This window comes from Schistocerca cancellata, chromosome 10 (genome assembly GCF_023864275.1).
Source record: "Schistocerca cancellata isolate TAMUIC-IGC-003103 chromosome 10, iqSchCanc2.1, whole genome shotgun sequence".
Classification (NCBI taxonomy): Eukaryota; Metazoa; Arthropoda; class Insecta; order Orthoptera; family Acrididae; genus Schistocerca; species Schistocerca cancellata.
Window position 1 is genome coordinate 174,928,189 of NC_064635.1, and position 15,456 is coordinate 174,943,644.

At 47.4% G+C, this 15,456-nt stretch overlaps 1 protein-coding gene across 1 annotated transcript in view; it reads right to left on the reverse strand.

Annotated features, from left to right (window-relative positions):
• Nucleotides 1–15,456, reverse strand: part of LOC126106331 (lysosomal-associated transmembrane protein 4B-like) — a 202,084-nt gene that overhangs the window by 33,817 nt on the left and 152,811 nt on the right. Inside the window, exon 3 of the mRNA XM_049912579.1 lies at nucleotides 5,094–5,247. Coding sequence (XP_049768536.1) covers nucleotides 5,094–5,247 — 154 coding nt within the window. The remainder of the gene's footprint in view (nucleotides 1–5,093; nucleotides 5,248–15,456) is intronic.

Sequence of the window (15,456 nt, forward strand, 5' to 3'; positions counted from 1 at the left end):
CATTGGGTGTCACCCTCCCCCATCTCTCAATAACATCATACAACATAAACGCAACACTACACCATAGACACATCCATTACGCCTTAAGAATACTAAGATGCAGCTGTCACGCATCTGCAAGGAAACGCCGGCCGGGTTGGCTGAGCAGTTCTAGGCGCTACAGTCTGGAACCGCGCGACCGCTACGGTCGCAGATTCGAATCCTGCCTCGGGCATGGATGTGTGTGATGTCCTTAGGTTAGTTAGGTTTAAGTAGTTCTAAGTTCTAGGGGACTGATGACCTCAGAAGATAAGTCCCATAGCGCTCAGAGCCATTTGAATTTTGCAAGGAAACTGGGCCATTATGTGCAGCAGGAGAAATGCTTTTTCCCATCCCTCGGGGTCTCCCGACGAGCAGTACACACTACATTACCTATTTTACTTCTTCTTTCTTCCCACTGTTACAAGGACGTAATGAAAAATATTGTTGTTGTTGTGGTCTTCAGTCCTGAGAATGGTTTGACGCAGCTCTCCATGCTACTCTATCCTGTGCAAGCTTCTTCATCTCCCAGTACCTACTGCAACCAACATCCTTCTGAATCTGCTTAGTGTATTCATCTCTTGGTCTCCCTCTACGATTTTTACCCTCCACGCTGTTCAATACCAAATTGGTGATCCCTTGATGCCTCAGAACATGTCCTACCAACCGATCCCTTCTTCTAGTCAAGTTGTGCCACAAACTTCTCTTCTCCCCAATCCTATTCAATACCTCCTCATTAGTTATGTGATCTACCCACCTAATCTTCAGCAATCTTTTGTAGCACCACATTTCGAAAGCTTCCATTCTCTTCTTGTCCAAACTATATATCGTCCATGTTTCACTTCCATACATAGCTACACTCCATACAAACACTTTCAGAAATGACTTCCTGACACTTAAATCTATACTCGATGTTAACAAATTTCTCTTCTTCAGAAACGCTCTCCTTGCCATTGCCAGTCTACATTTTATATCCTCTCTATTTCGACCATCATCAGTTATTTTGCTCCCCAAATAGCAAAACTCCTTTACTACTTTAAGTGTCTTATTTCCTATTCTAATTCCCTCGGCATCACACAACTTAATTCGACTCTATTCCATTATCCTCGTTTTACTTTTGTTGATGTTCATCGTATACCCTCCTTTCAAGATACTGTCCATTCCGTTCAATTCTCTTCCAAGTCCTTTAGTGTGTCTGACAGAATTACAATGTCATCGGCGAACCTCAAAGTTTTTATTTCTTCTCCGTGGATTTTAATACGTACTCCGAACTTTTCTTTTGTTTCCTTTACTGCTTGCTCAATATACAGATTGAATAGCATCGGGGAGAGGCTACAGCCCTGTCTCACTCCCTTCCCAACAACTGCTTCCCTTTCATGTCCCTCGACTCAACTGCCATCTGGTTTTTGTACAAATTGTGAATAGCCTTTCGCTCCCTGTATTTTACCCCTGCCACCTTCAGAATTAGAAAGAGAGTATTCCAGTCAACATTGTCAAAAGCTTCCTCTAAGTCTACAAATGCTAGAAACGTAGGTTTGCCTTTCTTTAATCTATCTTCTAAGATAAGTCGTAGGGTCAGTATTGCCTCACATGCTCCAACATTTCTACGGAATCCAATCTGATCTTCCCCGAGATCGGCTTCTATCAGTTTTTTCATTCGTCTGTAAAGAATTCGCATTAGTATTTTGCAGCTGTGACTTATTAAACTGATTGTTCGGTAATTTTCACATCTGTCAACACCTGCTTTCTTTGGGATTGGAATTAGTATATTCTCCTTGAAGTCTGAGGGAATTTCGCCTGTCTCATACATCTTGCTCACCAGATGGTAGAGTTTTGGCAAGACTGGCTCTCCCAAGGCTGTCAGAAGTTCTAATGGAACGTTGTCTACTCCCGGGGCCTTGTTTCGACTCAGGTCTTTCAGTGCTCTGTCAAACTCTTCAAGCAGTATCAGATCTCCCATTTCATCTTCATCTACCTCCTCTTCCATTTCCATAATATTGTCCTCAAGAACATCGCCCCTGTATAGACCCTCTATATACTCCTTCCACCTTTCTGCTTTCCCTTCTTTGCTTAGAACTGGGTTTCCAATGGAGCTCTTGATATTCATGTAAGTGGTTTTCTTTTCTCCAAAGGTCTCTTTAATTTTCCTGTAGGCTGTATCTATCTTACCCCTCGTGAGATAAGCCTCTACACCCTTACATTTGTCCTCTAGCCATGCCTGTTTAGCCATTTTGCACTTCCTATCGATCTAATTTTTGAGACGTTTGTATTCCTTTTTGCCTGCTTCATTTACTGCATTTTTATATTTTCTCCTTTCGTCAGTTAAATTCAATATTTCTTCTGTCGCCCAAGGATTTCTACTATCCCTCCTCTTTTTACCTACTTGATCCTCTGCTGCCTTCACTATTTCATTCCTCAAAGCTACCCATTCTTCTTCTACTGTATTTCTTTCCCCATTCCTGTCAATTGTTCCCTTATGCTCTTCTTGAAACTCTGTACAACCTCTGGTTCTTTCAGTTTATCCAGGTCCCATCTCCTTAAATTCCCATCTTTTTGCAGTTTCTTCCGTTTTAATCTACAGTTCATAACCAATAGATTGTGGTCAGAGTCCACATCTGCCCCTGGAAATGTCTTACAATTTAAAATGTAGTTCCTAAATCTCTGTCTTACCATTATATAATCTATCCGAAATCTTCTAGTATCTCCAGAGATCTTCCATGTATACAACCTTCTTTCATGATTCTTGAACCAAGTTTTAGCTATGATTACGTTATGCTCTGTACAAATTCTACCAGGCGCCTTCCTCTTTCATTTCTTAGCCCCAATTCATATTCACCTACTACGTTTCCTTCTCTTCCTTTTCCTACAGTCGAGTTCCAGTCACCCATGACTATTAAATTTTGTCTCTCTTCACTATCTGAATAATTTCTTTTATTTCATCATACATTTCTTCAATTTCTTCGTCATCCACAGAGCTAGTTGGCACATAAACTTGTACTACTGTAGTAGGTGTGGGCTTCGTATCTATCTTGGCCACAATAATGCATTCACTATGCTGTTTGTAGTAGCTTACCCGCATTCCTATTTTCCTATTCATTATTAAAGTTACTCCTGCATTACCCCTATTTGACTTTGTGTTTATAACCCTGTAGTCACCTGACCAGAAGTCTTGTTCCTCCTGCCACTGAACTTCACTAATTCCCACTATATCTAACTTTAACCTATCCATTTCCCTTTTTAAATTTTCTAACCTACCTGCCCGATGAAGGGATCTGACATTCCACGCTTGGATCCGTAGAACGCCAGTTTTCTTTCTCCTGATAACGACATCCTCTTGAGTAGTCCCCGCCCGGAGATCCGAATGGGGGACTATTTTACCTCCGGAATATAGTATCACTGTATACTTCGCAAATCTGTCGATGAATTTCTACAGCAGGCAGGGTCCTTGCTGACAACATCCGTATCACTGAGCGAACCTCACACGCGGCGGGCAAGTTGATAGTCTTAATCATTTTGAGATCACAGAACAGTAGCGTACAGGTTAGCTCCAGAGCTGAAACTGAGCACAGTTGTTCCCGAGGCATGCCGGTTCACGACGCACGCGCTCGTTGCGGTGTGCGCGAGAACTAATAGTCTCTACAACAAAACGGACCTTACTTAAAAAACACGCCTCTTAATTTACATTGATATAATTTATGTAGTCATTCTTAATATGCTCACAGTCGTTTCACAGTAGTGATGTGCACAAGGACTTGTGTTTATCATTTGTGTGTTATGTTGATCAATTTTCGTAACATGACCTGGCTGATGGTTAACGTTACGGCGATATTCTTTAATGTATGATTATAAAAACATTAATTGATAATTGTTAGTGATAGCTGTCACCATTTATCAGAATTAGGCGTACCACATCTAGGCTCTTTCAAATTCTGAAGGTGGCAGAGGTAAAATACAGGGAGCGAAAGGCTATTTACAATTTGTACAGAAAGCAGATGGCAGTTATAAGAGTCGAGGGGCATGAAAGGGAAGCAGTGGTTGGGAAAGGAGTGAGACAGGGTTGTAGCCTATCCCCGATGTTATTCAATCTGTATATTGAGCAAACAGTAAAGGAAACGAAAGAAAAGTTCGGATTAGGTATTAAAATCCATGGAGAAGAAATAAAAACTTTGAGGTTTGCCGATGACATTGTAATTCTGTCAGAGACAGCAAAGGACTTGGAACAGCAGTTGAACGGAATGGACAGTGTCTTGAAAGGAGGGTATAAGATGAACATCAACAAAAGCAAAACGAGGATAATGGAATGTAGTCGAATTAAGTCGGGTGATGCTGAGGGAATTAGATTAGGAAATGAGACACTTAAAGTAGTAAAGGAGTTTTGCTATTTGGGGAGCAAAATAACTGATGATGGTCGAAGTAGAGAGGATATAAAATGTAGACTGGCAATGGCAAGGAAAGCGTTTCTCAAGAAGAGGAATTTGTTAACATCGAGTATAGATTTAAGTGTCAGGAAGTCGTTTCTGAAAGTATTTGTATGGAGTGTAGCCATGTATGGAAGTGAAACATGGACGATAAATAGTTTGGACAAGAAGAGAATAGAAGCTTTGGAAATGTGGTGGTACAGAAGAATGCTGAAGAGTAGATGGGTAGATCACATAACTACTGAGGAGGTATTGAATAGAATTGGGGAGGGGTTTGTGGCACAGCTTGACTAGAAGAAGGGATCGGTTGGTAGGACATGTTCTGAGGCATCAAGGGATCACCAATTTAGTATTGGAGGGCAGCGCGGAGGGTAAAAATCGTACAGGGAGACCAAGAGATGAATACACTAAGGATGTAGATTGCAGTAGGTACTGGGAGATGAAGCAGCCTGCACAGGATAGAGTAGCATGGAGAGTTACATCAAACCAGTATCAGGACTGAAGACCACAACAACAACAACATCTAGGCCCAGATAGGAGATAAGTTGTCACCCCATTCAGGAAAAGCGTTTTGATAAAACCCGCGGGGAAACGTGTGGTAGAAGTGAGACAGTACTTATTGAACCACCCTCGTTAACACTGGCTGCCGGGACTTACACATGATCTCCAGTGAGTTGAGGTACGGGCGGCGGAGCAGGCTGGCCTCCTCCGGGTTGAACACGCGCTGCAGCGTCTGGTCGTTGGAGCCTCCCATGTAGTCGCCCGTCTCCCAGCGGTAGGCCATCGTCGCCAGCTGCACCACGCTGGCCGCCTGCGGCACACACACACAAAACACACTGCACTCGGTACCACACTACAGGTAGCAGGGGCGAGGGCCACACTGGTGCTGACATCTGGCCGAGGGCGTCGCTCTGTGACCAGGGAGCGCCGTTCCCCTTCAGTGCACCAGCCGTCTGAAGCTGTATGAGCAGACGGGAGAGGATGTGAATGTGGCAGAATGGAGCGAGAGGCTAATCTTCTGTATTACGTGCAGAAAACTGTAACACTTCTCACAAACGAAAAGTACGAGGGTTGGAACTTTAATAGTGCTGATACGTAATCAGCATGGTTTCAGAAAACATCGTTCTTGTGCAACGCAGCACAAAGTAATGGCCGCTATCGACAGGGGATCTCAAGTTGATTCCGTATTTCTAGATTTCCGGAAGGCTTTTGACACCGTTCCTCACAAGCGACTTCTAATCAAGCTGCGGGCCTACGGGGTATCGTCTCAGTTGTGCGACTGGATTAGCGATTTCCTGTCAGGAAGGTCGCAGTTCGTAGTAATAGACGGCAAATCATCGAGTAAAACTGAAGTGATATCAGGTGTTCCCCAGGGAAGCGTCCTGGGACCTCTCCTGTTCCTGATCTATATAAATGACCTGGGTGACAATCTGAGCAGTTCTCTTAGGTTGTTCGCAGATGATGCTGTAATTTACCGTCTAGTAAGGTCATCCGAAGACCATCATCAGTTGCAAAGCGATTTAGAAAAGATTGCTGTATGGTGTGGCAGGTGGCAGTTGACGCTAAATAACGAAAAGTGTGAGGTGATCCACATGAGTTCCAAAAGAAATCCGTTGGAATTCGATTACTCGATAAATAGTACAATTCTCAAGGTTGTCAATTCAGCTAAGTACCTGGGTGTTAAAATTACGAACAACTTCAGTTGGAAAGACCACATAGATAATATTGTGGGGAAGGCGAGCCAAAGCTTGCGTTTCATTGGCAGGACACTTAAAAGATGCAACAAGTCCACTAAAGAGACGGCTTACACTACACTCGTTCGTCCTCTGTTAGAATAATGCTGCGCGGTGTGGGATCCTTACCAGGTGGGATCGACGGAGGACATCGAAAGGGTGCAAAAAAGGGCAGCTCGTTTTGTATTATCACGTAATAGGGGAGAGAGTGTGGCAGATATGATATGTGAGTTGGGATGGAAGTCGTTAAAGCAAAGACGTTTTTCGTCACGGCGAGATCTATTTACGAAATTTCAGTCACCAGCTTCCTCTTCCGAATGCGAAAATATTTTGTTGAGCCCAACCTACATAGGTAGGAATGATCATCAAAATAAAATAAGAGAAATCAGAGCTCGAACAGAAAGGTTTAGGTGTTCGTTTTTCCCGCGCGCTGTTCGGGAATAGAATGGTAGAGAGATAGTATGATTGTGGTTCGATGAACCCTCTGCCAAGCGCTTAAATGTGAATTGCAGAGTAATCATGTAGATGTAAATGTAGAAGTATTTAGCCGTGCGGAATTAGCCGAGCGGTCTGAGGCGCTGCAGTCATGGAGTGTGCGGCTGGTCCCGGCGGAGGTTCGAGTCCTCCCTCGGGCATGGGTGTGTGTGTTTGTCCTTAGGATAGTTTAGGTTACGTAGTGTGTAAGCTTAGGGACTGATGACCTTAGCAGTTAAGTCCCATAAGATTTCACACACATTTGAACATTTTTTGCCAACTATTTATTTACAGCTCGTACAAAATAGATACGTGTTTCAAAGTTTTACTGACCTTCGACGTCGTCACCAGCATTGTGTATAACCAACACCACCTACACTACAGGCCTGCGCGCACACTTGTGACGTCACAAACTGATGGCCGGGTCTGTATTTGGAACGCTGCTGTTACGCACTCAGTAGCCGTACGAACTTTACGAGTTTTAGAGCTGAAACTGCATAGGGATTCTCATGCTTTCCTCCTCTACATGGCCTTGTAATGAAAGTACGAAAATTTATATCATTGCGTAAAGTAAGTAAATAAAATTGTTATTTTAATATACAAATTATTTTGACGATTTGCCTTAAATACGCGTTTCTAGGCTTGAATACAGATTGTAATTTTAAATTCTGTCTTTTACTTCAGAAGCTACGTTTTCTTGCAGTAAAAAATCGGCAATATGCAACAACAAGCAGATGTTTCCGGTTTTAAACAAAGCAGCTGAAGAAAAGTTGACTTTATGCCCCCCTGTTAACTGAGATATATTTGTAATTTTGTTTTCACTTTCGTATTGCTCTGCAGACTTCACACTGTCATTTATCGCTTTCTGAAGTTGTGTTGCTTCCAGACGCATCCGCTTTTCATCAGGCGATTCCCGGAAAGCCAGTTGCGATGACAAGTAGGAAGGACAATCAGGAAATATCGATGTAACACATTCATCTTTTATCCTCGGTCGTTCAAAATTTACAGTTAAAATCCGTCCTGTCTACTCATCAAAGCAGTTCGCTGTCCATACAGTACTTTCTGGTTGGAAATGTTTGTGACAGATCTCTAACAGCACAACACTAATTAATATGACTATTCTGCGTGACAATAGTTGCAAATATGAGAGACATTTCACGGCCAGATTCGTATTAACCTCGCACCAATGGTCCAGAATTAAGAAACAAATGATATTGCTACATGATACTTTTTTTTTTTTTGGTGGTTTTAGGGCGCACAACTTCAATGGTCATTAGCGCCCTGACTACTCTAAGAATGCACCGCGAGGCACAAGTTGACAACAACAACTAAAAGGGAAAACACAATAAAAGACAGACTGACAGGCATAGGATTAAAAAACAGCGTCATCAAATGTCCTTAGAGTGGTTTGTCAAATTGATAAAACGAAGAACACGAGCAGCTGCTCGTGGGTCATCCGCTAAAATGGCATCGAATGTACTTGGCAGGTTAAGATCTAGACGCAGTGTGTTAAAATCTGGACAGGACATTAAAATGTGTCAAACCGTCAGCAAGTGCCCACATGGGCAGAACGGCGCCGGCGCAGCCGTCAGCAGATGGCGATGGCTGAACCGGCAGTGTCCAATTCTTAACCGGGCCAAAACTACCTCCTCCCGCCGAGAAGGGCGTGAGGAGGACGTCCAAGCCACGGGAAGAGGTTTTAAGGCCCGAAGCTTGTTGTCTGCCCAATCGGCATGCCACAGCGATAAAATGCGCCGACAAATGACCCTGCTAAAATCGGACGAAGGGACACAACAACAAGCTGTCCGAGGCTGGAGGACCGCAGCCTTGGCCGCGGCATCTGCAGCTTCGTTCCCAGGGATACCGACATGGCCAGGAACCCACATAAAGCTAACCGGAGAACCGACGTCCACCAGCTGCTGAAGAGAGCGTTGGATCCGGTGTACGAAAGGGTGAACCGGGTACGGATCACTGAGGCTCTGGATGGCGCTCAGGGAGTCGGAGCAGATGACATAAGCAGAATGTCGGTGGCGGCAGATGTAAAGAACAGCCTGGTAGAGGGCAAAGAGCTCAGCTGTGAAGACCGGACAATGGCCATGGAGCCGGTATTTGAAACTTTGTGCCCCGACAATAAAGGAACACCCGACCCCGTCATTGGTCTTAGAGCCATCTGTATAAATGAAAGTCATGTTGATGAACTTCGAACGAAGTTCCAAAAAACGGGAGTGGTAGACCGAACCGGGGGTAACCTCTTTTGGGAGAGAGCTGAGGTCAAGGTGAACGCGGACCTGAGCCTGGAGCCAAGGTGGCGTGTGGCTCTCGCCCACTCGAAAGGTTGCAGGGAGTGAAAAATTAAGGTGTTGAAGAAGGCGACGAAAGCGAACTCCAGGGGGTAGCAGGGCAGAGACATACAACCCGTATTGACGGTCGAGAGAGTCGTCAAAAAAGGAACGATAAGACGGATGGTCGGGCATTGACAGTAGCCGACAGGCATACCGACAAAGCAGTATATCGCGCCGGTAGGTGAGTGGCAATTCGCCAGCGTCAGCATGAAGACTCTCTACGGGACTAGTATAAAATGCTCCGATCGCAAGTCGTTGAGACGGCGTAAGATGGATGGCCGTGCAGAGGAGTATGCGAAGCTCCCATAATCCAGCTTGGAGCGGACAATCGACCGATATAGACGAAGTAGGACGGTTCGATCCGCTCCCCACGACATACCACTGAGAACACGGAGGACATTTAAAGAACGGGTACAACGGGCGGCCAAATATGACACATGTGGAGACCAGCTAAGTTTCCTGTCAAATGTAAGGCCTAAAAATTTGGTTGTCTCCACGATTGGGAGAGCAACGGGACCGAGTCGAAAGGACGGTGGGAGAAACTCTTTGTAGCGCCAGAAGTTAATACAGACCGTCTTCTCGGCAGAAAAACGGAAGCCATTGGCGACACTCCAGGAGTAAAGACGGTCAAGAGAACGCTGAAGACAGCGCTCCAGGACACGTGTACACTGCGCGCTGCAATAGATGGTAAAATCGTCCACGAAAAGGGAGCCTGATACATCAGCTGGGAGGCAATCCATTATTGGATTGATCGCGATGGCGAAGAGAGCGACGCTCAAAACTGAGCCCTGTAGCACCCCATTCTCCTCGCGAAAGGTGGCGGACAGGACAGAACCCACACGTACCCTGAACTGTCGATCCATTAAAAAGGAACGAATAAAAAGAGGGAGGCGACCGCGAAGGCCCCATGTATGCATGGTGCGGAGAATGCCCGCCCTCCAACAGGTGTCGTAAGCCTTCTCCAAATCAAAGAACACAGCCGCGGTCGGGCGCTTCCGCAAGAAGTTATTCATAATGAAGGTCGACAAGGTAACCAGATGGTCAACAGCAGAGCGGCGCCTACGAAATCCACATTGTACATTGGTAAGTAGGCGTCGAGACTCGAGCAGCCAAACCAATCGAGAGTTAACCATTCGCTCCATCACTTTACAGACACAGCTGGTAAGCGAGATAGGTCGATAACTGGAAGGCAAGTGCTTGTCCTTCCCAGGCTTAGGAATCGGGACAACAATAGACTCGCGCCAGCATGCGGGAACATGTCCCTCAATCCAGATGCGATTGTATGTACGAAGAAGAAAACCTTTACCCGCAGGAGAAAGGTTCTTCAGCATCTGAATATGAATAGAATCAGGCCCTGGAGCGGAGGACCGTGATCGGCCAAGTGCGTTTTCGAGTTCCCGCATGGTGAATGGGGCATTATAACTTTCACAATTCGAGGAGCGGAAGTTAGGTGGCCTAGCCTCCTCTGCCTGTTTGCGGGGGAGGAAGGCAGGGTGGTAATGAGCGGAGCTCGAAACCTCTGCGAAAAAGCGGCCGAAGGCATTGGAGACAGCCTCAGGGGCCACAAGGACGTCATTCGCGACCTTCAAGCCAGAAACTGGTGAGTGGACCTTAGTGCCAGATAGCCGGCGCAGGCTACCCCAGAAAACAGAAGAAGGAGTAAAACTGTTGAAGGTGCTTGTGAAAGCAGCCCAGCTGGCTTTCTTGCTTTCTTTAATAATACGACGACACTGAGCACGTAATCGTTTATAATTGATACAATTCGCCACTGTAGGGTGGCGTTTAAATGTGCGTAAAGCACGTCGACGAGCACGTAAAGCGTCTCTACATGCTGCGGACCACCAGGGGACCGGTACGCGACGTGGAGAAGAAGTAGGGTGAGGGATGGAATATTCAGCAGCAGCGAGAATGACTTCCGTGAGGTGTGCGACCTGACGATCGCAGCTTGTGAAGGTTTGATCCTGAAAGGTCGCCCTGGAAGAGAAGAGCCCCCAGTCTGCCTTGGAGATGGTCCAACTAGAGGAGCACGGAGAGGGGGTATGCTGCAGGAGATGGACAACACACGGGAAGTGGTCGCTCGAATATGTATCAGAAAGTGCATACCACTCAAACCGGCGTGCAAGTTGGGGAGTACATATAGAGAGGTCTAAATGGGAATAGGTGTGAGATGTGTCCGAAAGAAAAGTAGGGGCGCCAGTATTGAGGCAGACAAGATTGAGCTGGTTGAAAAGGTCTGCTAACAAGGAGCCCCTCGGGCAGGATGCTGGAGAGCCCCAAAGGGGATGGTGGGCATTGAAGTCTCCAGTTAACAAAAATGGTGCAGGGAGCTGAGCAATAAGTTGCATCATGTCTGCCCTGGTAACGGCAGATGACGATGGAGTGTAAACGGTACAAAAGGAAAACGTAAAAGTGGGGAGAGTAATGCGGATGGCAACTGCCTGCAGGCCGGTGTGCAACGTGATGGGATCGTAGTAAATATCATCCCGGACCAGTAACATAACCCCTCCATGAGCTGGGATACCTACCACAGGGGGTAGGTCAAAACGCACAGAGGTGTAGTGTGCCAAGGCAATTTGATCGCATGGGCGTAGCTTCGTTTCCTGGAGGGCTACGACGAGCGGACGGTGCAAGCGGAGCAGCAACTTCAAGTCCTCTCGGTTGGAGCGAATGCTGCGAATATTCCAGTGAATAAGTGCCATCGTAAGAAAAGGAAGATGAAAGAAGGGGTCACCTCGAAGGCCGCTGAGGGCCTGGCTTCGAGCGAGCACTGCCGCCGCTATCAGTAGGCGGACAGTCATCGTCCATTGTGTCTATAGGTTCATCGGCCATCTCGGGAGGATGGCCGGGAGGGGGAGCTTCCTCCGCCGGTGAACGGCCAGATGTACGGCTACCAGCGGTGCGGCCAGGCGAAACGGATGACGGCCTGGGGCGGCAACCGCTGGGTGGCGCAGGAGAAGAAATGCGCCGTGGCGGAGAAGGAGAACTGTGCTTCCTATGAGCCTTCTTGGAAGGACGTTTGGTGGAAGTACCGGTCGAAGGCTGGGAGGTCGAGGTACGTAGGAAGTCTGCACGGGATGGTTCCTTCTTGAAGGCCCATGCATCTGACTTCGGGGTCTTCGTCTTAGCAGAAGCTGATGAAGGGGCTGGTGTCTGTGGGGTGATGGGAGGAAGAGGAGACGTCGACCGCGCGATCTTAGCACTGGCCGAACGGACGACCGTGGTGCTGAAGGTCAGATCGCATGTCTGGGTTGCTACCTCCCTGGTAGTCCGAGGAGAGGCGAGGACAGTACTGTATTTCCCCGCTGGGAGCAGCGCGGGCTTCCTACTAGCCAATAGCTTGCGAGCAGCCGAGGTGGACACTTTCTCTTTGACCCGAATTTCTTGGATACAGCGCTCTTCCTTATAGACAGGACAGTCGCGGGAGGATGCGGCATGGTCACCCTGACAGTTCACACAACGAGGAGACGGAGGTGGACAGTCACCCTCATGGGCATCCCTGCCACAAGTGACACATTTAGCCGCATTGGAACAAGACTGTCGAGTGTGATTGAAACGCTGACACTGGTAGCAGCGCGTAGGTGTCGGGACATAGGGGCGAACAGAAATAACCTCGTAGCCCGCCTTGATGCGCGATGGCAGCTTAACACTATCGAAGGTCAAGAAAAGTGTCCGGGTCGGTACAAGGTCATTGTTGACCTTTTTCATGACCCTATGGACAGCCGTCACGCCCTGCTCAGCGAGGAAAGATTGAATCTCCTCGTCAGTCAATCCGTCGAGGGAGCTAGTATAGACTACACCACGAGACGAATTCAAAGTTCGGTGGGCCTCCACCCGGACAGGGAACGTGTACAGGAGTGTGGCCCGAAGCAGTTTTTGTGCCTGAAAGGCACTCTCAGTTTCTAGTAATAAGGTACCGTTACGCAACCTGGTACAAGATTTGACAGATCCAGCTATGGCATCTACGCCCTTCTGGATAACGAAAGGGTTGACAGAGGAAAAATCCTTTCCGTCCTCAGATCGAGAAACGACGAGGAACTGTGGGGCAGGCGGTAGTACTTTTGTCACTGGTGGCTGGTCACGTTTCCGTTTTTGGGCAGAAGTCGAGAGAGATGGAGTAGAATCCATTGCGGAGGAATCCCCCATGATTGCCAGCGTCTCCGATGGCGCGCTCCTTCCTTGTGGGGACCCTCTCAGAGGGCACTCCCGCCTTAGGTGAATGTTTACACCTCAGGTCACACCTCCCGAGAAACAGACGGTATCAGCTCAGGCAATCACCCCTCCCCGGGCCTAGCCTTTACCAGGGGGTACGCGCGTGCCTTACATGTCTACCCAGGGCGGGGACTTACGCGTTACCCCGTCACCGGCTACGCGTGCGAACGCGTGGGTCGGCCTTCAGGCACGCACTGGGAGGAAGGAAGAAGAGGAAAGCGTGGGTCGGCCTTCAGGCACGCACTGGGAGGAAGGAAGAAGAGGAAAAAGAAGGGAGGGAGGGAAAAAGAGGACAGACTGTCTCAAACGCCGAGGCGGAGACCAGAGAAGGCAAGGAGAAGAAGGCAATGAGAAAGCAAGGAGAAGGCAAGGAGAAGAAGGCAATGAGAAGGCAAGGAGAAGAAGGCAATGAGAAGGCAAGGAGAAGAAGGCAATGAGAAGGCAAGGAGAAGAAGGCAATGAGAAGGCAAGGAGAAGTCAAGGGAAAGAGTAAGGAAGACAGTGAGGTGGAGAAGAGCAAAGAAAGGAACCAACAAAAGGAAGGAAGAAACGAGAAGTGAAAAACCAAAAAGACCACAATTATAGGTCGTGGAACCGTCCGTCTCCGGACGCAGGCGCTAACTACCCCCGTGAGGGGGATGGACTCCTTTTAGTCGCCTCTTACGACAGGCAGGAATACCTCGGGCCTATTCTAATCCCCGGACCCTCAGAGGATGCTACATGATACATAAGTGCTTTTAAAAACAATTGGCAAAGGTGGTGCAATGGAAAAAAATAACACGCTATAAATTTTTCGTCATTTACTTACCCTTGAATGATACGTAGACACAAATTCCTGTCTGGGCATAGCTGCATTCCAACGATTTCTTAGCTTCACACATTTGGGAAATCGAGACATGTGCACTTTCATGCCTTTTTGGGATGTATAGTTTCCTTGGCAAAAGGGAACGCAGCACTTGCGTCCCATACTTCGAAGAACCGTAGGCGAATACTCTATTAAATATATCTGTGGTGTCACCGCCAGACACCACACTTGCTAGGTGGTAGCCTTTAAATCGGCCGCGGTCCGTTAGTATACGTCGGACCCGAGTGTCGCCACTATCAGTGATTGCAGACCGAGCGCCGCCACACGGCAGGTCTAGAGAGACGTCCTAGCACTCGCCTCAGTTGTACAACCGACTTTGCTAGCGATGGTTCACTGACAAAATACGCTCTCATTTGCCGAGACGATAGTTAGCATAGCCTTCAGCTACGTCATTTGCTACGACCTAGCAAGGCGCCATTACCAGTTACTATTGATACTGAATCATGTACCGTCAAGAGCGACGTTCAACATTAATGGATTAAAGTTAAGTATTCCACCAGCTACGTCCGTTTTTTCTAAATTCTAATTTCCTTGTCCTGTTCCAGACCTCACGCCAGCCCGCGTGAGCTAAAAGGCGTGCCTTTAGGCTTCCTTTAGTAACACGGTGTTGGCTCTCCTGCCAACCACAACAATATCACCTTCACGTGGCACACACATTCAAGACAACATACACGCCAACAGGACTGCCAACTAAAGATAAGATGGCCAACAGTTTGTGACGTCACATATCAATATGGCCGCTGTGCGTAGGCCTTGTATCTAGAAGGCTTTGGTATAACCCGGTGCCAGCGATGTGGAAGTCGTAGGATACTCTTAGCAGTGCCAGTTGCGTTGACAGTTCGAGCGGCGCGGTCTGTTGCCCGACGAATTTGTAGCAGTTCTGAAGCGAATGCCGTGAAGTGTTTCCTTCAGTGTAGAAATCGAGTTGAACTGACGAAGGCTTAAGTCAGGGGAGTGCAGTAGGTGGTATAGCACTTAGCAGCCCCATCAGTCAAACAAATCAGTAACAGCTTGCACTGTACGTGCTAGAGCATTGTCCTGCAACATGATGGGCAGGCCCTGCAGAAAGTGTCATCACTTCTGTCTCTAAGCTGGTCGTAGGTTGTGTCCCAAAGATGAACAGCACAGAGAGAGAAGTGATGACACTTTCTGCAGGACATGACCATCATGTTGCAGGACAATGTTCAAGCACGTACAGTGCAAGCTGTTACTGATTTGTTTGACTAATGGGGTTGCTAAGTCCTATACCACCTACTGCACTCCCCTGGCTTAAGCCCTCGGGATTTCGATTTCTAAACTGAAGGAAACACTTCACGGTATTCCCCTCAGAACTGCTACAAATTCGTCGGGCAATAGACAGCACCGCTCGAACTGTCAACACAACTGGCACTGCTAAG